Source organism: Trichomonas vaginalis, chromosome III (genome assembly GCF_026262505.1).
Source record: "Trichomonas vaginalis G3 chromosome III, whole genome shotgun sequence".
Classification (NCBI taxonomy): Eukaryota; Parabasalia; order Trichomonadida; family Trichomonadidae; genus Trichomonas; species Trichomonas vaginalis.
The window spans coordinates 1,689,017-1,711,548 of record NC_067205.1 but is presented as its reverse complement, the minus strand read 5'-3'; the positions used below and the strand labels follow the sequence as shown (position 1 = coordinate 1,711,548).

The window sequence follows — 22,532 nt, the reverse complement described above, 5'->3', positions numbered from 1 at the left end:
GATGGAGTAACTCTTATATACGAAAAAAAGAGATCTGACATTGTGTCAGATCTCAGTAAAAGTGACATTACATGTCAAAAAAATAGAAATGAGTTTAAGTAATTAAAATTGAGGGTGAGAGTAGTATTGTATGAAATAATATCTCTCACCCTCCAATTCATCTATGGCGCCGAAAAATTTTGGTGAAATGCGACCACATTTCACCAAAATTTCTCGGCGCCATATAGAGAACTAGAGCCTGTGAGGTACTGATACTATCCATGTACCTCGCGGCTCTAGTTCCAAGCCAAAATGGCTAAAAATTGCCCGCAATTGTTCACATTGCGGCAATTTAGCCATTTTGGCTGGGAATTGGAGGGTGAGAGTAGTATTGTATGAAATAATATCTCTCACCCTCCAATTCATCCTATGGCGCCGAAAAAATTTTTGGTGAAATGCGACCACATTTCACCAAATTTCTCGGCGCCATATAGAGAACTAGAGCCTGTGAGGTACTGATACTATCCATGTACCTCGCAGGCTCTAGTTCCAAGCCAAAATGGCTAAAAATTGCCCGCAATTGTTCACATTGCGGGCAATTTTTAGCCATTTTGGCTGGGAATTGGAGGGTGAGAGTAGTATTGTATGAAATAATATCTCTCACCCTCCAATTCATCCTATGGCGCCGAAAAAATTTTGGTGAAATGCGACCACATTTCACCAAAATTTCTCGGCGCCATATAGAGAACTAGAGCCTGTGAGGTACTGATACTATCCATGTACCTCGCAGGCTCCTAGTTCCAAGCCAAAATGGCTAAAAATTGCCCGCAATTGTTCACATTGCGGGCAATTTTTAGCCATTTTGGCTGGGAATTGGAGGGTGAGAGTAGTATGTATGAAATAATATCTCTCACCCTCCAATTCATCTATGGCGCCGAAAAATTTTGGTGAAATGCGACCACATTTCACCAAAATTTCTCGGCGCCATATAGAGAACTAGAGCCTGTGAGGTACTGATACTATCCATGTACCTCGCAGGCTCTAGTTCCAAGCCAAAATGGCTAAAAATTGCCCGCAATTGTTCACATTCCCATCTTTTGTTGGTAAGACGAAGAATATGAAATAAATTATGAAGAAGATAATGATGAATAAAATATCACTTTTTATATTTTTGACACGTAAAGTTGTCACTTTTCTGTCAAACTGTTTTATCGTTTTCGTATATAACATAACAATTATTAAGACATTACTGTAGATGGGGAAGTTGTAGTGCTAACTTTACCTTTGAAATGAAATCTAATCAATACAGATTTGTAAATGGACATCATTTTCATAATCATGTTGGTGAACCACCGTCTTTTAAATATTCACCAAAGAGTATTTTTCTCAGACCTTATCTTCAACAGTATTTTATTAGTGGTGGTAAAGTTGCTGATGCAATTTCTGTTCATATCAAGCTCTCAATATTCCTTTTATTAATAACTATGTTTTTCTTTTCTTATGATGAAAATACTCTTCGGCAACTCAAAAAGGAACTCACAGAAAAGATTTTGCAAATGCCGAAAGGCAGTAATCACTATGGAAACTTTCTTTGATGTTGTTAACAAATATAAAAGCGAAAAAATAAACACTCCTTCAGCCAAAGATTTATTATATCATGAAATCGATGATGTAGATAATCCAGTTGATTTTCTCTTTGTATATGGAGATTGTTCGTATCAAGGATTTGTTATATGAAGAGCCTAGGATGTACCATATCGACTCTACTTTCAAAATATTATTTGAAAAACTTGTTTTATATATCATTGCTTGTAAGTTTGAAAAGACTCATGTCATTCCACTTTGTATTTTATTGTAAAACAAGATAATGAAACTTCTATCTCAAAAATGTTTGATCAAGTTTTTTGAATGGTTTGAAAGAACTCCATCCAACTTTATGTCAGATTGTGCCCTCCAAATCTTTAATTCAATACATAATACATTTCAAGAATGTAATATCTTTTGGTGTGCCCTCCATGTGATGAGGGCACTTCGTAAGAACTTATACAGAATTCCAGACGAAAATATCAGGGCCGATGTGGATAAATATATGAATATCCTCTGCTACACAATGCCTATGAATATGGAAAATGCTAATCAGTTATATGAAAAAATAAATAAAATTGATTTTCCTTATGATGATTTCAATAACTATTTCCAAAGACAATGGGCTAAACATAAGGAACAATGGATTTCTGCATTCAAGGAAGATTCATTGACTCTTGTTAATAATATATCAGAGTCTTTGTTCAAAAATTTTAAATACTATGAATTTGGAAATGTGAAAAATTTAGCAATTGACAAGTTTGTTTTTCTTTTATTAAATCGAGTCAAAGAAAATTACTTTCTCCGCATTCAACAAGATATTAATTTACATCAAATTGTCCTTCCACCAAGAAATTGTGAAATTCCCGAAATATCAAATTATGATAAACAAATGACAGAAATACAATCAAAAATACAACATCTTTCAAACTTATTGAAAAAAAGAGAGATGTATCTTTTACTAGTCATGTGATTTTATCCCAAGCATATGGGGATTCTAAATTTTTGTCCCTATCGTTATCCCAATTGAATTTTTTTTTGGAATTTAAAAATTTTTTTTCTCCATGTAAACTTAAATTTTAATTTTTACCACTAAAATGCAATATTTCAACAAATTAATGAGTAATAATATTTTAATTTATAATAAATATTATAAATCTCCTCAATTTAATGTAATTATTGTATTAATTTTTGTTGAAAATATAAAATCTTCAAGTAAATGATGTGAATTTAATATTTTTAGAATGTTGTTTAATTGTACTATATTATGCATGTAAAATTTTGTTACAATACATTTTATATGGGATCCCCATTGCCCAATTGAGAGAAAATTGAGAGGTGGGATTGGGCTAGCCCAATTCAAAATATCCCAGGTGGAAATAAAAAAATTAACAATTCAACATAAAAAAGCATCTTAAATAATAATGATAAAAAGAAATTTTGTATGAATTTCAATCAAATTTGTTTTTATTCAACTTAAGAAATCACTTCATTAATGAAAGAAGTCGGGTTCACAACATATCCCGATCTTGAAACGAAACAACATGTTTTTTTGATGCCCTAAACGGGGGGGGGTCGCCAGCAAAAAAAAAGATGTCAAAATTTATCCCAAAAATTTAAAAAAAATCGAAGAAAGTGCATCCCAGGGATTATAAAATTTAAGTTTTCACATCTCTATCTTTTACCTTTATTGAAAGAGTTGAATACATTGGTTACTTCATTTGAAACAATGACAAGTATAAGACAGAATGCAATCATCTTTTGGTCCAGTCATGGCGTTGAAGGTGATTTAATGACAGAAGTACTGGAGTATATTGATAAAATCTGCAGTGAAAATTCATTATACGAAGTTATTGATAATTGGAATTCAATTGTTAATGATATCAATTCACAAATTGGAATCGAAGATCAGTATGAAATTTAAAATATAAATAAATTTTAATTATATTATTTTTAATTTTTTTAAATAAATATACATATATAAATACATATATAAATACATACATATATACATATATACATATATAAATATATACATATATAAATATATACATATATACATATATAAATATATACATATATAAATATATACATATATAAATATACATATATAAATATATATATATAAATATATATATATAAATATATATATATAAATATATATATATAAATATATATATATAAATATATATATATAAATATATATATATAAATATATATATATAAATATATATATATAAATATACATATATAAATATACATAGATAAATATATTTATATATATAAATATATAAATAACAAAATACAATCAAAAAATAGTGTTTGGAAATTTAAGGTTAAGTGTCACTTTTTTAGTGTCACTTTTTCGTAAATTCTACCACACTCTGCAAATATGAGATGGAAAGAGTTTTATACAAACCCTGAAGTGGGATATAAACAACTTTATGCAGATGACGCGAACACAGGAGTTGACCCAGAATATGTTTTCTACCAGAGGAGAAACAGAATGTATGAGCTCCAGTTAAAGAATGCTATGGAACTCAACAGGAAACGTAAGAGACTAGGCGGACATTAGATTTTTACATATAGTAAAATGGGTTTCTTCAGTAGTATTGGAAACTTCTTCAGAAGAGTTGGAAGAGGTATATGGAATGGAATAAAAACCGTAGGAAGAGGAATTTGGAACGGAGTCAAAAATATTGGTAAAAGAGTAGGTCAGTTCGTTGGTATTATACCTAAAGACCCTGAACCAGAAGAACAAGCTCCTGTTATACAACAGCCTGAACCTGCACCACAGTCTAGTTGGCAACCAAATCCAACACCTCAACCGTATTAAAAAATTATATTTTACCGTTCGATGTAGTTGGTATATGAAACTAAGTTCTAAGTAAAACGCATGGTATAATGGAATTATTCTTTTTCTTCCATCTGTAGTAAACCATACTTGAAAGTCTGAAATACTTCCACTTGGTGGTTCGTATAACTTTGTAGGTTTTTCGTTAAAAGTCATTTGCCAAGCATAAGAAAGAGTTTGGGCGCCAGAAAATGAAGCATGAACAATAATAGCATCTTGGTCGAAAACATTTTCATATGTTCCATTAGGGTTTCGACTTCATAAAAGTCTGGGTGTACTGGATATGCTGCAGGCTGATTTAACATCCTCATAAATCTATACCATGCCAAGTTGTTATATTTTGTAGAATATAAACGTTTTCTCCAAGGTCTTCTATTTTATTGATTTTAACAGTTGCATTTTTCCTGTCATAAATAATATCGAGATGGTATTCTCCTTCGTCAATGTTATACTGGTTTGCATATTCGATATAGATATCGTTTATTTTTTCTTGAAAAGCTTGAAGAGTTGTTTCTAAGGTTACAAGATATTCTTCAGTATCGCTGCTGTCGCTCCAATCGTCAGAGTCAAAGTCACTGTCAAAATGAATGTATGTAAGTTTTGACAAAGCTAATGAAACACGTTTACCGTTTGTATCTACTGCTTGTATAAACTTTCCATTATGCTTGTAGTCATAAACGCTCAAACTAACTTTACCCTTTCTCCCTCGTATCTGATAGAATGTATTTTCACGAGGAACGAAGAACAAATTCTTGAACTCATGACCGTTGTAGTTTGTTATCTCAATAGTTTTCGTCATTTACATAAAAATAAAATAAAAATAATTTTAATAAAATAAAATAAAAAATAAACGATATCACTACCTTCACGCGTATGAAAACATAGCACAAAATAAATTAAGGTGAAGTGGTGAAATCTCACCTCTTTTTTCACCCGGTTTTTCACCCTCAATAGTTTCCGTCATTTACATAAAAATAAAATAAAAATAAACGTTGTCAGAGGTGAAAAAATAAATTAAGGTGAAGTGGTGAAATCTCACCTCTTTTTTCACCCGGTTTTTCACCCACTTGAATTCATTGCTTTATAACTCTCTTCCTTGATTTCTTTTTAGTTGCTTTCTTTACGTCCGTCTCCAACTTGACTGTCTTTCTTCTTCGTCCATAATGATACCAATTACTTCCACCAGTCAATGGGTCAAATGGTCTTTCGTAAGGGTTTCCATACATTCCATAGGGACCATACGGAAGAACTGCTGGTGGAAGTTGTGGAGGAAGAGTTCCATCGACTCTATTTAAATGCATTGTTTCACCTTTCATCTGGTCATTAAAGTCTTTTGCGTGTTTTGAAAACTCATCGTCCTTTCCTAAAGCATTTTCCGACTCAGTCGCAACCAAATTGGATGCTTTATTTATGAGCCCTATTTTATTTAATCTTAACTTCTTTGCAACCCAGCCTCCTATCTTTCCTTTATTTGCGTCTAATGTCTTCGAAACTCTTCCTCCACTCATTTTATTTACTGCGTCATAAGCTCCAAGTGCTTTTGCTCCAAATGCTAATGCTTTTGTTCCCATTGCGCCTAAAGCTGCCCAATCTACCATTTACACCATATTAAAATCATCTCTCTTCAATATTATCTCATAAAAGTTCTCGTTACTGGAGAAAGTCAATGAAACATAAACATTCTCACGGGCTTCGCCCTCACCGCTTTGCGGTCTATCTAACTTCTTTCTTATCTCATCTATTCGCTTCAAAATGTCTGAACAATTGCTAACATCTTCTACAACAGTTATTTCATCATGAATGACTTTCAAGAACAAACTCATTTAATATGCAATTAAAATCATCTCAATAATGAGTCCATCCTTTCCATCTTTAGGTAGCACAACATCTTTCATTGAAGAAGGTTCGACAAGTCTTATGTTAAACTTACTGACAAAGTTTGTTATACTATAATGCTTCGGTGGCGAATACATGTAGTTTGAAAGACATAATATAGATTCTTCAGCAAATTCACTTATACTGGATTTTATAACAATGTTCTCACGAGACCAAACGCCACCAATTGACAATCTTGTAAGCAATCCTGCTGAACCTTCTACTGTAAACGTCGATGGTAACATTCCACGAAGGTCATCTATTGACATCTTTGAGTCACTGAATTTAAATATTTTCTTAAAGCAATCGTCATTATCTAACCATGCAATAGCTTTGAAGTTTTCATTCGAATATACATCTGCTTCATTAAATGTAAAACCTGACTTCTTTGCAGAGACGATTTTAAAATCTATTGCATTTGTTTCAAAATTATATGCTATGGTAACTTCTGAAGGTAATGGGTGTCCTTCTGCTATAAGTTGTTCTTTCAATACCGTTTGAAGCTTTGTGTTAAAAACTTTCATGTCATCTCCTGTGTCTAGGTTCACATACACAGCAACAGGGAAACTATCTTGCTTCTTTGTTTTATCATTATATCTCAAAACATTAAAGTTCTTCAATAATATTGTTCTTCCTGCTGGAATACTTCTAACTTGTCTTATTTCAATAGCTTTCTCACCTCCTACATACTCTACCCAGTGTCTTGGATATTCATAAGTATACTGACTTTCTTGAATTTTGGTTGGTTTCATCATAACGTGTTCATAGTATATCTTTATACTCTTGTCAGTTAGACTCGGTGCTATGTTCTGAATATTTCTGACTTGCATTTTAATGGAGATAAAATGAAGCATTTAATACATAACGTAGATGAAGACATGAATGAAACTACAGACAAACTTAACTCTTCTCTTATTCTTCCTTTCAGCAAAGATTATGAGTTCTGTTCAAATGGCGTGTATTTCTATTGTGGTAAGATGGGTTCAGGTAAGACATTTAACCTCATTCGTCATATACTCATAACAGAGCGTTTAGGAAACGACTCTTACTATGACCAAATCATTATATCAGCAACTTCAGACTCTATGGATTCAACAGCGAAAACATTCATGAGTAAAGTTCAAGCATCTGTCGTTAAAGTTCCAGATAGCGAACTCATTGAATTTCTTCAACGTTACATTCGACGTAAGAGAAAATATTATGCTATTGTAGAGTTCATACAGTCAGGAATGCAAAAGACTTCTGAGGAGATGGAAAGAATTATTGACAAACACCACTTACGTCAGTACTCAGGAGTTTACGATATGAAACGACTGACAAACTACATTCTATCAAAACTTTCAAAATACCCCTTCAAAAAGTATCCTTCAAACACTCTGCTCGTTTGTGACGACTTTGCCGGAAAAGGTTTAGTGTCAAAACCAGACTCACCATTAGCTAACATCATTACTAAAGTCAGACATTACCATTTAACTGTAGCAATACTTATGCAAACATGGAGGTTTTTAGCTTTAAACATAAAACGTCTCATAACTGACTTCGTTATCTTTCAAGGTTTCTCACGTTATGACATTGAACTCATTTGGAAACAGTCAGGTATAACATTACCTTTTGAAGAAATTTGGGAAGCATATAAGTCTCTCATCTCTCCTCGTTCATACCTTGAGATTCATATCATGACTAATACCATTAAAGTCAAAAATATTCCATGGGAACGACCAACATTGTTTTAAATCTTATGCTTTAATTGACTGATGGTAAACAAATTCCATGCATCTCTGTCGCCATTTCTGTTAATATTTTTGCTGTCATTCATATCATCCACTTCCCCATCCGTTAACTTTTGAGGATATGTGTAGAATAGCTGTTCTTAAATGAAGGCTTTTCACCTTTGAGAGCATAAACTCTATAACTTTCTGCATACTTTATGTTTGAACCTCCTGAGCCATCATTGACATAAATTTTTATAGGCTTCCACCCTTTGTTCATTTCCTGCTTCTTCCCTTTGCTCTTTTGTTCAGTAGTTCTACATCTTTATACACAGCTCCTGTCTCAGTGAATTCAACAATATTTTCATTCGTTAGCTTTACATTCAAACCCTTGTCGAGTATATTGTTCATTTCATACATATAAAAGGTTTTTATTCTATATGAAATGAGAAGTAAGTCCATCTTAGCTGGTGCCGTTAATGTTCCAATTGAACCAACATCAAATGTTGACTCACGAACGACAAACAATATTGTCATAAAGAACTATAGTTCGGAGTGTTTGAAAGAAAAAGAACCAGATCTTAAGTCGGTGAATTTAAACACAACTTCAAACGCTAACGCTACATCAGATGTTAAGTTAGAGTATCCACCACTGGACCAAGTTCTTTCAAGAGAAGCCAACGACAACCCTTACACAAATGTTCAAACAAATCCTTCAGATAACGTAGACCATTACCTTCTTCAGTTATATCAAACAATTTTACTCAAAGACGATAAGAAGCTTTTGACAAATCTTATAAGTAAGAACCAAATAATTCTAACAAAGGAGGACCTTGAAAATATTATATCACGAATAACAGGAAAGCAATGTGTCATTGACTATCTCGACCCTGAAATCGAATGCTGTGGTCAAACTCCAATATTCATGAAAATAGGTAACATCCGCATCATTGAAACACCAGGTACTCCAGGAGTTGAGTTTAAGTATAGATATTCGAACGAGTATACAAAACTATCTACTTACTATAAATTATGTCTTAAATATGTTTTAGTAAATTAAAGCCGTCAGGAGGCTCTTTGAGCCCATCTTGGCGCTTTGCGCCGTTAGTCAAAAAAATCCAAGTTAACAATTTGTAATATCTGTCCAAAACTTCTTCAACAGTATCGAATTCATCTTCATAATGCAAACCTAATCTTATTGACTTGGTGCATTGTTCACTAACACAATATAGCGCTTTGCGCTCGGCGCCTTTTGACGCCTTTTCTGTTCTCTTGACTGACATAACTAACTCATTTGTTTCATCAAACAGCAACAACCAAAGTTCATGACCTAATACATAACATTCATACTTTATATTTTTAGCTCTGAGTTCTCTTGTAAGCCGTTGCATTTAATATTTTCTAAAAAGTCAACTTCAACAGTCATTCGCACTGGTGCCTTCAGTACTACGGGAGTTAGTACACCAGTCTTGGGTATGGTGGCACTGCGTTCCACCTTACCCAATACTTGTGAATTTGACACTTTACAAAACCGTTAACGTACATTTTACAACATGAACGCAAAAACTAACTTAACCTTAAATATTTACAAAGCCGCCAACCATTTCGCCTCACTAACGAACTCACTAATGAAAATAAACGTTCTCATAAATTTTCTTCAATATCTTCATCATCAGTGTTAACTCTATTGTAGTCATACTTGAAGTCATAAAGTTTCTCAAGTTTTGAAATGCATAGTCTTGTTAACTTACCTTCATCGTCATAAGTTTTTATAAAACTACCATGACAATCTTTATAAACAGTCAGTGTATAGTCAACTGGTCTAGGATGAAGTGTAAAGAACATGTTATACTCAGGAAGGAAGAATAAATGTTTAAATGTATGTTTGTTATATGTTTTGATTTGTATGAGTTGCTTTTGTTCTGTCATTACATCCAAATAAAAATTTTCAGTAAAAATAAAACTAACGTTAAAAATTTCTCATAACATAAACGTTCTCATTGCTTTATAACTCTCTTCCTTTCTCCAACTCTTCTAACTTCTTCTTAAGTTCAGCAATGTTGTCTTCATGTAATTTAATCTTTCTCAAAATTCCTTCTTTATCTAATGGTTGCTTTATCTTTCTAAACTGAACTCTACCATCCTTCATAGTATGAATATAAAAACCTTCTGGAATAGTTCCTGATTTAATGTATTCTACCAAAAACTTTTGTTTCATTGCTTCAGTGACTTTAGTCGTCATTTCAATCAAATAAAAATTTTAATATTAAATAAAAATAACGTTATTTTTTTCAGTAAGGAAACGCAGGAGTTTTACGATTTATTTGAGGAGTAGGTTCTGGTTTAAATGTTGGAGTCGGTTTAGGAGTTGACTTTTGAACAGGAGTTTGTACTTCCATAGGTTCAGGAGTCATTGAAGGTGTTGTTTGTGAAGGCGTTGGTTTTGGCGAAGGTGTCGGTGTTTGTTTAACTTCAGCTACTTCAGTATTATTTACAACATTTGCTTTATTTCTTTTCAACATCATTACTGCTCCTGCTGTAACTAGCAAACCTAGTGGGAGACCATATCTTATATAAGGACTTGACCAAATGCTATTTTTGACAGGAGCTGGTGGAACACCTAACCTTGGTGAGACTGCTCTTTGCCATTGTGCAGCTCGTAAGAAATATTCAATAGGTGCTCCATAATCGTTTGGTAAAGTTTGTTTCATAGATGGTGAAGGTTCACGAGAGCTTGATGAAGAACTCATTTATAAGCTTTAAAAATAAACGTTCATCCTTTATTCCTCACTGTCGTCAGTTGCTAAGTTATAGTCGTCAAGTCTTATTATTGGTATGCCTGACTGTCTTACTTGTATTGCAAAGCAACAATCCCTCATAAATCCAATAAGTGGCTTTGGTACGTTTTCAGTTGCTAGTTCAATAGGTCCTTTAACAGACAATTTGTATGTTATTGGAGCAGTAGATGTTTGACCTTGCTGGAAGCAAAAGTCCACTTCTGTTGGAAAACCACATAAGAAATGTGTGTTGTCATAGCTATCCCATTTATGTTCCCACACTACCATCATCCACCAATGACCTCATAACATCTTCATTAAATCCAATCATATCATTGTTTGTATTGCAAGCGTTCGCAACCATTTCATAAAATACAGGTCCATATGATTTTTCAGGTTCTGCAGGCATATTTCCATAAGCTCCCATGGAAAGCTGAAGATATTTAAACTTAGGGTTCTCAAAATTAACATAATAGTTGTCTTTCTTTCTAAATAGTGCCCAAATACTTTTAACATTAATAGGCGTATAAGCTGCTGTAAATGTTGCACTTGAACTATCTGTATTCTTTGAGAATGAACCGTCCATAGGAATCCAATCCATAACTTTAACAGGAAAACATAAAGCCTCGTTTGTATAATGTTCTACAAGTTCTGTATAAATGTTAGGGTCTAAAGAGAATGACTTTGGATGAATGAAACATTCATTAAAATCCATCTTTGTTCGAAATAGTTGCTGGTTTACAGTTGTAATAGTAACTGTTCCACTAGCTTCTATTGCCTTCGTTATCATAGTGAATGGTTCATTCCATGGAACAAATTTATTTGTCGGTGGATTTGAATCTGAAGCAAATGCAACTTTAAGAGTTGGATTGAAAGCAATGATATCATTTACAGATATAGATGTGCATTGTAATGCGTCGCTACTGAACTTTACTTTAAGCTGAATGTTACCAGCAAATGCAGGAATAAATCTTATAGCTTCTAATGGTAAAAACTTTCTAACAGGAATTCTTAAACGAAGCTTAAAATCAAATGATTTTCCTGCTGTAATTGGACCACTAACAATTGTCCTGTTCTGCATGTTCCCGAATGACTCCATACATCTTCATGTCGAGTCTTTGAGAAAACATCTACTTTCTTTATTTGTTCGGTAGTTTGTGAGTTTGAAGTTATATATGCTTCTTCTCTTGCATTGTCTTGAGAATATACGATACGACCATTTGCAAGGATTTGATATCCAGCAACTGCATAGAAAGCGTCATCGAAACCAATCCAAAATCCTGGTGGGTTTGTTTTATTGGAACCTGAACCAATTTCTTTATCTACAATAAATTGACCTTCCATTTTATACGTAATGAATGTATTGTAAAGGTCCAACATATTTTCACCAGGAGGTGAGAGATTGAATGTTACCCATGTGTTATTAGCAGTTCCAGGTTGTGATGGAATCTTTGCGTCAGAATATTTTATATTATTAGTGTCACCAATTTGAACTGCATTGTCTATGATATCGAAATATGAGCGAATCTGATGAATATGCTCTGCTGGAGTAAATTCGTTTAGCTGTTCGTTCTGCATGTATTTACTTCAGATAAAAATATCTATTTACTTCATTATTCTCACTCTTCTTCTTGGCATTCGGTGGAAGTTGTTTCTTGACATTTTCAATGAACTGTACATTCTCTTTTGTCTCAACTTCTTTCACTGGTGGGTCAGGGTTCTTTGACTCGGTTTGCTTTTCAATGAAATTCACGAACTTTGCAATAAGCTCTTGGTTCGTTATTGAAAGAACATCTGGCTTCTTTTCTTCTGGTTCTATTGACTTTTCAGTTTGAATAGAAGGTTTTATATGGCTTCACCCTCGGTGCCATGCACCTTAATGTTGTCGCTCTCTGCATTCGCTAATGGAACCTTTCTTTTTCTTACGTATATTTTACCATCTTTACTCTGACTTACGTAATAGAAAGGATGTTGTATTCCTCTTGCGTCATTTAATATAATAGACTCTCGCTCTGATTTTGACAAGCTCATTTTACATCGGTTAAAGTTTTAATTTAGTTTTTTATCTGCAGTCAAATGACTCAGACAAGCCCTACGGACAAGACCAAGGGGTCATAGATTTTGAAGCATTGAAGAAAGAAATTCGCGAGCAAATTTTATCCGAACTGAAGGAACAAAAACAAGAACAAAAGCCAGAGAGACCAAAGAGAAAACTTAGTGAAAAACAACTTGCTGCATTAGCTGCTGGAAGACAAAAGAACCCAAGACTACTGGCGAAAAAAGCTAGAGAAGAAGCTGAAGCAAAAGCTAAAGAAGCTGAAGTGAAGAAAGAGTAAATGGTTTATTTTTATTGGAACTAAATGTATAGACAAATACCTTTATCTGTTGCGTTCAGTAGTGAAAACCCTGACGTCAAAATAAGGGGAACAGAGTAACGTTTAAGTTTCCAACAGACTGGATTGTGAACCTAAATGAAGAAAAATATATTGGCATAACAAATATGTATATAACACGTGCATTTAGGAAAGTTGACTTATACTTCAAGTCGAGATAGAAAATGACGAACAGTCTTTAAGCGCCCAAAACATTCACATATACAAATACTTTAAAGACGATACAACATTGTTGCAATGTATGATTTCATTTAATGAAATGTTCGAGAAAAAGTTCAACATTGAAGTACAAACTTTACAGCCTTTACGTGAGTTTCTTGCACAACTGAAGAAGAAGGTAGTCAGCCACAACTTATAGACTTTCATTATGAATTTAATGAAAATGAAGATGGAACTCATGACTGTCAGTTTGTTATATATTCACCATTCAATGAAGTCGCTAAAGAGAAAGAAAATCCATTACGTATAAGATTTCAAATCTCTGAACCAAGTGATGATTTCAAGAATGTTTTCAATTATGATGCAATGCTTCCGAGGAAAAATGAATTTTCAAAGATTGTAACACCTGGCATTTGGGATAGAAAGCAAGCTATTCTTTTCTCTAATATAGCCAAAGGCGTTGAAAATGAGTTCATTGGTCATACAAGAACTACACCACTTCCTAACCCTAAATACTATAAATTAACTGGCTTCAATCGTGAGTTTTGGATAGACATGTTCTCCACTCATGACCATAACTGCCCAGTGTTCTTACCTCCAGACCATAAGGACTGTCTCTACATCGAAGCACAATTGCTGAATTCAACAATCGCAGTTTTATAAATAACCTCATAAATGACATCATAAATGACAAAAAATAAACGACTTCATGGGCTTCGCCTTGCGCTAGCGGCTTGTTTTTATCATTCATGACCTCAGAACTTCAACTTACGAATAAAGCTGTTTTAGTCGTTATTGAGAAGTTAAACTTTTCAGCAAAGCAAGGACTAGAAGACTTACATAAGTCGAATGCAATCTCTTGACCGTCATAAAGTGCTTTATAAAACTGCATAACACTGAACTCAGAGTCTTTGTCAAATTTTCCTTGCGGAACCATTAAACCTTTATCTTCATCATAGAAACACTGAACAGAGTCAGGAAACATTTCATTAGCGGTTAAAGCAATAACATCTTGCTTCACGCCTTTCATTCTGCAGTGAAATGCAACTTCATTTAAATCGTTAGTGAGTAAGTCTATGTAGGTCTTCTTTTCCACAAAATATTGACTTGTATGCTAAACTTTGTTTTCCAGGTGTTATTTCTGCGAAGTCGCTATGAAATTGACCTAATGTTTTACCGATAAGTTCTCTACCGTATCTCTTCTTAAATTCATGAGCTAAACGTGGTATGTCTTCATTGTAAATGTGCATCGAATCTGTATCCTGATAAAATGCTTTTAATCCTAAGTCTTCAATCGTGCAAAACACTTCATTCATTATTCTCTTCGACATAGACAGAATATTAACACCAAGTGGACAGAAGTTAAAGTGTCTGCAAATGCTTTTTGTTAGCTTGAAAATAGTTTTATCCGAACCATCCAAACCTTCGAACTTAACTATATGGTTGTAGTTTCTGATGGCATATCTTATAGCATCTTTGTCATCTACTATGGTTATTTTTGACTCAATAGGAGATAGAATGGTTTTGCCATAGATACTGTTCAGAATGAGTTTTATAATTTCTTGTAATGGTTTTCTTCTTTCTTATACTTTAACCTTAACTCAAACAACTTCTTTACTTCATCTCTTATTCTCATATCTCTGTTTCCATCGTAATAGTATCCTTGCAACACTTCACATTTGACACCTTGATATTTTATAAGGTCCTGTAATGTTATATGGTCAACATACATGAGACAGCAAGTGTTTGAACTTCTGGGAACGTTAAGTTCTGGATTTAGTTCAGGGTCGCAAACTATTAAAGGAAAGTGTCTATGTATTCCAATCTCTGTTATCTTAATGAGAACAAAGAAGCCTGACATAAACTTTTCACCAATGGGTTCCTTTTGGTCGTCATCGAATAAATGTCTCATGAGATACTCTGTGCTTAACATCTCATCCTTCAATACTTTTGGAATTCCTTCTAAAGTATAAAGTCTTGCAATTGCTGATGGATATAATGAAACAGCGTCGAAGTCAGCAATGAGTTTCTTTTTGCTCTTTTGTTTCATGTTATCTGACAACATACATCTTCCACCTTGAATGCATCTCGAAATAAATTCTCTTGGTTTATTTGAGAGGTCATAAAGATTTCCATTCGGGAAGTATACTCTGTTCTCAAACAATTTGTTAGCAATAGAACAAATACTAACGTAGTCATAAACGTTTAAATCAAACTCTTTCAATAAGTCATTGCGGAACTTTACAAAACCTTCTCTTAAAATTCTTACATTGTTTGCAGTAAATCGTGCTATATTTTTCTAAGTCGAAGTGGTTCTCATCTATTCTGCAACCTTTGATGGAATCTATGTTCTTCATGAATGTATCTGCATCCTTGACAAACTTACATGCTTCAGAAATGACACCAGTTCTGTTGTCATTTGCTAACAAAACACTGCTGTAGTAGTTATATGGAAATACTTTTTCGGTCCTGTTTGTAAGTTAAACATAGCAGGAAATAGTTTAAGCTTCTTATTTATAACACTGTAGAGTCTTTATAATAATTGCCCGTCCTTTATATAAACCAGTTATTTGCATTGTTCGTGAACCTTTAATGATGGAGTTCCTTTCACTTCTGTCATGTGTCTTAAGATGAAGTTTATATCATAGCTGAGGTTATGGAAATATATTAAACTCTTGTCAGGAAGTCGTTCCAAAAATTCTGTTGCACAGTTTTGACCCCATATGCTTTCACTCACTGAACCATCTTCACTGTCATAACATATTGTTAAAAGCTTTATGAAAGCCATCGGTACTACACTCAAAGTCAGCAAAGAAAACGTGCTCAGGAGATGAACTTGCACTTATTTTTATTTACTTCTTTTGACTCGGCTTTCTTCTTCAGTTGTACACAATACTTTGGAGCATATGTCAAATCTTTAAATGGTGCAAGGTTCTGTTTATATAAGTCAGTCGTATATGTGAAAAGTTCTCCATAAGAAAAAGGTTCGAAATATTTGCACTCCCAGAATGTTTTCATAACACCCCATAACGGTGTTGTTCTATCATAACGAACTACATATTTGTTCTCTCTCTTTGTATAAATCTTCATCTGTTTCTCAATGTTCATTCCACCACACTCCTTCAAGATTTCTATATAGTTGCGAATGAAATATGTTGTCATTGGTAATCTTTCGTTTAGCATGTAGTGGTCTTCAACAAGAAGTAAGTCAATAGTTCGAATAGTTTTACATTCTTTTGGTATGTATCTCTTTATTTCATTATGTCTTGAGTCATTGAAGTAACCAATGGTAACATTAAATGCTATACCTGTTGCATCAGAAATTTCTTGTACTTTACTTTGAGGAAAGTCTCTAACACGAATGACTTCTCTCATGTGGTCAATAGTCTCTCCATCTACTCCAGCCTGAATGCAAGCATAAACGAAACAATTGTCTTCTGTCATAAGTGTTGCAGTTCTTTTGTTCAGTTCATTGAAGATTTGGTAGCGTTCAAGATTTATAGGTAATGTGCAAAGATACTTCCAGAACTGACCGCTTCTCTTCTTATAAAACTTCTTTTCACCATTATCTTTCCAAAAGCTTTCTATAAGTGCTGGGTTTCCTGTTTGCTTAAGAGCTTCCAAAATGGCTTTCTGGTCATTTGTCAGTGTGCTTTCATCTCTATATGGTCTCTTTTTTGGTTTGCCTTTCTTTACATCTGACATCGTTAAGCCTTCATATTCTGTTAAATCATACATCTTTATTTCAGTAAGATTCTTTATGTTTGTCAAGAAGAAGTCATAGTGCATTTCAACAATACCTGCAGCATTTGCTTCTATCTCTGATATAAAGTTCTCCTTCAAGAGCTGATGTAGTAATGTTCCAATATTATTGAGGTTTAACGTAGAACATTCATACTTTCCACCAAGTTTATAACATACCATCCATCTCTGTTGTGAGTTTATTTTAATTTTCTCTAAGAGTCTCATGAAAACCTTACCGAAATGTTTGTGTAAGTAGTCTCTGTTTGGTTCATCTAAAGCTTCGATGTTAAAGTCAATGAGTCTATTACCTGTCTTCACATTCCTCTTCCTATTCTCTTCATCTTTCTTTAACCATCTCTCACCTTCTTTTGGTTTGTCGTCAATGGAACGAATGACATCATTAGCTTTGCGAACTTGTTCTATAGCACTTTAAACATCTCTCTTCTCTGTTGTTTCAGTGTGTCGTCTGTTCTTCTTGTTTCACCAACGTTTGCATTTGTTATGTCAAACATTTCTCTTCTTACTTCATGAGGTATTGAACGTCTATGATATAAGTCAATAGCAACGTCATTTAAAGGAAATGCTCTTGCATGGACTTCGTCCTCGCCGCGTTGCGGCTTTATGAACTCATGAATTCTATCATAACTTATTGCACCATTATAGTCATTGAGGATGTCAGCGAGTGCTTTTTTGTTTGTTGCGTAATGCTTTGCAACATCTATATTAGCTTCTGTAAGAAGTTGTTTTATTTCCGAGTGTTCTAACTTAGACAACTTCCGATACATCTTTAGTAGGAAATAAAAAATATTTTTTGAAAAAATTAGATTAGATTTTTTTAAGTTATTTTTCAAAATAATTTAATATTTTTATTTTAATGAAACACATGCAAGATTGCAAGTTCTTTTCATACAATGCTCTCGCTACTGCCATCAAGAATGAGTTCAATGGTGCTTCAAACGTTAATGTTATCTTTAACAAGAAGTTTGTGAAAGAATCTAAGTTTGGTCAGTATGTCAGACCATTAGCTATTGTCATTGACCGCAAACGTTATACTTCACAAGAGTTAGCAGTAGTTTTGAAACAAAAGAGTTTCTTCGTGAATGTCAAAGATACTCATTATACTGTCATAAAGAACTCTAACATTGACTTCTTCAGTATTGCTATGAATCTTTCCGAACAGAAAGAATATAAGAAGGGTGAAACAAATGTGAAATATTATCCTTCATCTCTGAAGACAATAACGAACAAAGATGTTATACAGAAATTCTTACCAAAGGTTGAAGAAGCTTCTATTGACATTGACGAAGGAAGTGAAATGGTTGAAGAAATTGACCCTGAAGCTATTTAAGCAAAAATATATTTTTGGTTAGTCTTCATATCGATATTTTACAACAATTCCCCAATGTATAAACTTTTCATACGCTTTTTCATAAGCTTTATATACCTTCAGAAATTTTGCATAATCTTTAGAAGCATTTAGATATTGTTTAAATGCTTTATATACCTTCAGAAATTTTGCATAATCTTTTACATGTTGTTCGTTCTCTTCTTCTGTCATGAGTTCCGAATATTCTAAATTCATGTTCTTTCATATGAGATAAAATTTTATAAAAAAAATAAAATTAGCTTAGATTTTTTTATTCTTCCTCTTTGAAGTTATCGAAATATTCTGTTATTTTTTCCTTCAGTAATGGTAAGTCTTCTTTGAATGTAAGTATTGTGCAACCTTTGATGTCATAGTGTGTTTGAGGAAGAGTATTTTTGACAATTTCCTTTATTTGCTCATTCGGTGTCATTGAAATCGGTAAGTTTTCACGATAGAACCAATTTCTGTCAGATTTGTAAATCTTAGCAAGGTCATAAAAGCTCTTGTTGTTTCTTCTGACTAAATGCAACATAACCATATCTTTATCTTCTTCTTTCTCCAACTCTTCAGTATATCATATATACTTATAACTCTTTTCCTTTCCTTTTGGTACTGAACGTGGTATTCTTTTCTGTATGCTTTTGTCTTTGGATTCAATGACTTCATCTTTTGCTTGAAGTTTCTTTTCCATCTCTCCACGTTCTGCTTTATATAGTTCATCTAACATCATGAAAATATAACAAGCATAACGAGGTGAAGCCCACATTGCTACAGCATTTACTAAAAGTCTATGAACATAATAACCTTTCAAACCAGGTGCCAAATTCTTGCGATTTTCGTACGGAATCTCTTCTCTCGGTTTTCCGAGGGAAGCAATCATATGAGGAAATTCTTCTAAAAGTTCTTTTGTCTGTTGGTTTTCAAACCAATGATATGCTTGCTTTGTAGAACGAAGAGCATTCATTATACTTTGCATTTGGTACATGTCATCTTTGACCGAACGAATGAGGCGAAGTTGTTTGTTATATTGTATGTATTCGTATTCTTCATTTATGGCTTCATGAACGATAGCAGTTGTTGTGTTCTCTAATGTTGACATTACTGTCTTTACATACAAAATAAAAAAATAAATAAAAATAAAACTAACTTTATTTTTCTGTGTTAAAGAAATGTTAAAAATTCATGGTTACATATGTGAAAAGAAGTCACGAACAAATGAAGGTCATAAGATTCAGCACATAATTCTGAATTGAATGGTGTGTCATACATGTCAAGCCGTCAAGAATTGAAGGAGATACGAGGCTATAAAGATTTTGGATATTTTCTGACACACACCCTGAGGGAAAAGTGACAAAACACGACGATAGAAAAAAGTGACAAAATGGGAGAAAGTTGTTCCCCGACCAAAATGCAATCATGTCGAAAAAGTGACATTTGTAAAGTTGGACGATAGGATTTCCTGAAAAAGTGCAAGACTTGTCTTGAATCAGGACAAGATTTGTCTTGAAAAAATACAAGACTTGTTCTGAAAAAATACAAGACTTGTCTTGAATCAGGACAATTGTTCTCAAATTTGAGAACTTTACAAGAAAAACTGACTAAAAAGTGCAAGTCTTGTTCTGAATCAGGACAAGATTTGTCTTGAAAAAATACAAGACTTGTTCTGAAAAAATACAAGACTTGTCTTGAATCAGGACAAAACTTTACAAAATATAAACCTTACATAACCGTTTCTATCGTACATGATATTTAGTTGACATTGTAAACTATCTTCATGTAAAGTATGGCGGTTTGAAATCGTCGGGAACCTTCACTTTTTTGACGAACTTTCCGCAGCAATTTTTAAAATGTGTGAAAACTCAACGGTTTGACACGTGCCATATGTCATTTTACTCAGAATTTTGTGCTGAATTCAGCAAAAATAATTTTTAGGGTAGATGGGTATATCTAACCTAATTTCTACCACGAATTCTACCCTCATTATTTATAACCGTTTTACATGGTAAACGTTATTTTTGGAATTTTGTGAAAACTCAACGGTTTGACACATGCCATATGCCATTTTACTCAGAATCTCACGAATTCAGCAAAAATAAATGGTTCATTTACTCACAATATTTTTGTACAAAACGACCCCAAACTTTTAACTTCTTTTCTGCAGTTTCTAATGCTATCTTAGCGAGTTCATATTCTCTAAATTCTCTCTTTAAATCTTCTTGTTCCCATTGGTCTAGTTCGTATGGAGAATCGCTATAATCATAACATATCTCACGTTCATGTTCTAATTGTTTTTCATGCATTTTTCTAACTTCTTGTTCGAACAAAGGTTTAGCATTCTCTACTGTATCTTCGAGTTCTTCTTCATCTAATTTCTCATGAACTTTCTTGTCTATGGAGTCCATAATTTTTCCAACTGCTATGCAATATTTTGGAGAAGCCCACATTGCTATATAGTTTATAAGTCTTGGGTCTACATACGTTCCTCTAACCTGTTTGATTTCATCAGGAATTCCTGCATGAATTTTGTATAAAAAGCAACCGCCGGAATTCGGACTGTTGCTATATTCTTCACAAAATGCCTTATAATACTCTTCCCAGGACTTATTTTCCAACAACTTTCTAAAGTCTTTCCTAAACTGCTGACACATATTTGTTGCATTAATGTAACCATCCTTGTCTCTACGTAAGACTTCAATACCGTTATAAGTGCCTTTTGTGAATGTTTCGCCATTATATTTGTTAGTGAATGTTTTTGCTTCGACTGACATTTCTGTTCTTACCTACAAGATAAAAAGTTAGAAAAAAATAAAACTAACGTTATTTTTTCTGTCTTAAGGAAATTCATGAGGGTAGAAATGAGGTTAGAAAAGTGGTTAGAAAACGTGTTAGATCTAACATTCTAACATAAACTTTATTTTTGGTGTAAATAAATGGTACCATTAATGATATCATGACTGTTCTCATTCATGTCTGATTTACATCTAATGAAAAAGTTTAGAAGAATTTTCTTATTCTTTCTGGCATATTTTTGTCTTTCCAGTACTCCCGCTCTAATGGTCCCAGATGTGTTGGCTTTGACTCTCTCAAGTTCTTAGATGGTATAACATCTTCAACGCCTCCTTCATATCTTACTTTATAAGTGTCATCGTTTGTGTTATAGCCAAGTATTTCAATAACCACTCCTCGCTTTGCTTCGTCAATGGTTTCAGCAAGTTTGCCATTACTACTTTCGACTAATTTATGACGAGGGTAAAACGCTATGGAGTCGTCAGCAGCTTTTATAAGATATCCATTACCTTGCGTAGAGTCTACGATATAATAATTTCGACTTAACCTTAAACGTTTCTTTGTCAACGGTTTGTCGTCAAGAACTACACGAACTTTTGTACCAGGAATGAGTGTAAATTGTGTTGAATTTCTGATATTTTGTGTTTGGCTTCGTTTCTTTTGTATATACTTTTCTTCTTGTTGTTGTGTCATTGAATTTGGTGTATGTCCTGTTGTAGAATGTGTTGAGGAATTATATACTTCGAGAAAATGTTTCATTGTTTCTTCGGTAAAATCTCGCTCTTGGTTTAAATCTCTGAGAGTCCTTATGAAGCGGTTTATGATGCCGAGTATGTTATGGTTATGGTCTTCAGTAGTGTAGTGAGTTATGTTATGCTTAATGAGAAATTCTGTGATTTCGTTGCTGAGGTATGCACTGTCTTGGTCTGATGTTAAAGTACTTGGGTTATGTTCTGCTACAAACTTTTGTAAAACTCTTAACACTTCACGAGTTCCTTTGTTCCTCATTGGATATGCATATGCTTTACGAGTGTTAACATTTATGAAGATGAGGAATGGTTTATGTCCTCCTTTTCTGCTTTGAATGAGAGTGTCAAATTGGTATGCGTCGGGAGTGTTGGAGTAAATTGGTAAAAAGTAATCGTAAGGATTTATTTTTGTTTGATGTACAACATTTTTGTTAAAGAACCTTTTCACTTCAGCTCTGTTAGTAAATCCCGAACTCTTTGCAGCTTCATTGAATTTCTTAAAAGACCTCCATGGATGTTGTTCGAATACTTCTTTTAAACTCATTTATGTAAAGTT

General features: G+C 33.5%; 12 protein-coding genes and 6 pseudogenes across 18 annotated transcripts, besides 6 other annotated features; 8 read left to right on the top strand and 10 right to left on the bottom strand.

The window, feature by feature from the left end:
• Window positions 1-912: 912 nt before the first annotated feature.
• Window positions 913-1,027: a mobile genetic element.
• A 120-nt stretch (window positions 1,028-1,147) lies between these two features.
• Window positions 1,148-1,219: a mobile genetic element.
• A 735-nt stretch (window positions 1,220-1,954) lies between these two features.
• Window positions 1,955-2,076: a mobile genetic element.
• Window positions 2,077-3,069: 993 nt separating this feature from the next.
• On the top strand, window positions 3,070-3,487 carry TVAGG3_0622150 (uncharacterized protein; the record flags this gene model as incomplete). Its single annotated transcript, XM_001299409.2, has 1 exon — window positions 3,293-3,487. One exon carries the CDS (start codon window positions 3,293-3,295, stop codon window positions 3,485-3,487), a length of 195 nt encoding a protein of 64 aa, XP_001299410.1.
• A 414-nt stretch (window positions 3,488-3,901) lies between these two features.
• Window positions 3,902-3,939: a mobile genetic element.
• Window positions 3,940-3,955: 16 nt separating this feature from the next.
• Window positions 3,956-4,138, top strand: TVAGG3_0622130 (uncharacterized protein; the record flags this gene model as incomplete). Its single annotated transcript, XM_001299408.1, has 1 exon — window positions 3,956-4,138. The coding sequence occupies one exon, from the start codon at window positions 3,956-3,958 to the stop codon at window positions 4,136-4,138; it is 183 nt and encodes a 60-aa protein (XP_001299409.1).
• Window positions 4,139-4,156: 18 nt separating this feature from the next.
• On the top strand, window positions 4,157-4,399 carry TVAGG3_0622120 (serine threonine-protein phosphatase family; the record flags this gene model as incomplete). The annotated part of the gene is made up of 1 exon (XM_001299407.1): window positions 4,157-4,399. The coding sequence occupies one exon, from the start codon at window positions 4,157-4,159 to the stop codon at window positions 4,397-4,399; it is 243 nt and encodes an 80-aa protein (XP_001299408.1).
• A 544-nt stretch (window positions 4,400-4,943) lies between these two features.
• Window positions 4,944-22,532: part of a mobile genetic element that runs on past the window's edge.
• TVAGG3_0622110 (protein of unknown function, DUF4107 family) lies at window positions 5,491-6,015 on the bottom strand (the record flags this gene model as incomplete). The annotated part of the gene is made up of 1 exon (XM_051240400.1): window positions 5,491-6,015. The coding sequence occupies one exon, from the start codon at window positions 6,013-6,015 to the stop codon at window positions 5,491-5,493; it is 525 nt and encodes a 174-aa protein (XP_051086987.1).
• On the bottom strand, window positions 6,241-7,122 carry TVAGG3_0622100 (uncharacterized protein; the record flags this gene model as incomplete). The annotated part of the gene is made up of 1 exon (XM_051240399.1): window positions 6,241-7,122. The coding sequence occupies one exon, from the start codon at window positions 7,120-7,122 to the stop codon at window positions 6,241-6,243; it is 882 nt and encodes a 293-aa protein (XP_051086986.1).
• On the top strand, window positions 7,171-8,025 carry TVAGG3_0622090 (protein of unknown function, DUF4106 family; the record flags this gene model as incomplete). Its single annotated transcript, XM_051240398.1, has 1 exon — window positions 7,171-8,025. One exon carries the CDS (start codon window positions 7,171-7,173, stop codon window positions 8,023-8,025), a length of 855 nt encoding a protein of 284 aa, XP_051086985.1.
• On the top strand, window positions 8,447-9,061 carry TVAGG3_0622080 (uncharacterized protein; the record flags this gene model as incomplete). Its single annotated transcript, XM_051240397.1, has 1 exon — window positions 8,447-9,061. One exon carries the CDS (start codon window positions 8,447-8,449, stop codon window positions 9,059-9,061), a length of 615 nt encoding a protein of 204 aa, XP_051086984.1.
• Window positions 9,455-22,532: part of a mobile genetic element that runs on past the window's edge.
• On the bottom strand, window positions 10,007-10,243 carry TVAGG3_0622070 (uncharacterized protein; the record flags this gene model as incomplete). Its single annotated transcript, XM_001289050.1, has 1 exon — window positions 10,007-10,243. One exon carries the CDS (start codon window positions 10,241-10,243, stop codon window positions 10,007-10,009), a length of 237 nt encoding a protein of 78 aa, XP_001289051.1.
• Window positions 10,293-10,751, bottom strand: TVAGG3_0622060 (repellent protein 1 family; the record flags this gene model as incomplete). The annotated part of the gene is made up of 1 exon (XM_001289051.1): window positions 10,293-10,751. One exon carries the CDS (start codon window positions 10,749-10,751, stop codon window positions 10,293-10,295), a length of 459 nt encoding a protein of 152 aa, XP_001289052.1.
• Window positions 10,782-11,016, bottom strand: TVAGG3_0622050 (annotated as a pseudogene). Its single transcript has one exon. A coding segment is annotated over exon 1 (235 nt).
• Window positions 11,790-12,356, bottom strand: TVAGG3_0622040 (uncharacterized protein; the record flags this gene model as incomplete). The annotated part of the gene is made up of 1 exon (XM_051240396.1): window positions 11,790-12,356. The coding sequence occupies one exon, from the start codon at window positions 12,354-12,356 to the stop codon at window positions 11,790-11,792; it is 567 nt and encodes a 188-aa protein (XP_051086983.1).
• On the top strand, window positions 12,446-13,114 carry TVAGG3_0622030 (annotated as a pseudogene). The gene has a single exon. A coding segment is annotated over exon 1 (669 nt).
• Window positions 13,610-13,993, top strand: TVAGG3_0622020 (uncharacterized protein; the record flags this gene model as incomplete). Its single annotated transcript, XM_001284678.2, has 1 exon — window positions 13,610-13,993. A coding segment is annotated over one exon (384 nt), but the record flags the coding sequence as incomplete, so codon positions are not given.
• TVAGG3_0622010 lies at window positions 14,094-15,395 on the bottom strand (annotated as a pseudogene). Its single transcript has one exon. A coding segment is annotated over exon 1 (1,302 nt).
• TVAGG3_0622000 lies at window positions 16,154-17,859 on the bottom strand (annotated as a pseudogene). Its single transcript has one exon. A coding segment is annotated over exon 1 (1,706 nt).
• On the top strand, window positions 17,949-18,422 carry TVAGG3_0621990 (uncharacterized protein; the record flags this gene model as incomplete). Its single annotated transcript, XM_051240395.1, has 1 exon — window positions 17,949-18,422. The coding sequence occupies one exon, from the start codon at window positions 17,949-17,951 to the stop codon at window positions 18,420-18,422; it is 474 nt and encodes a 157-aa protein (XP_051086982.1).
• TVAGG3_0621980 lies at window positions 18,712-19,539 on the bottom strand (annotated as a pseudogene). The gene has a single exon. A coding segment is annotated over exon 1 (828 nt).
• TVAGG3_0621970 lies at window positions 20,546-22,520 on the bottom strand (annotated as a pseudogene). The gene has a single exon. A coding segment is annotated over exon 1 (1,975 nt).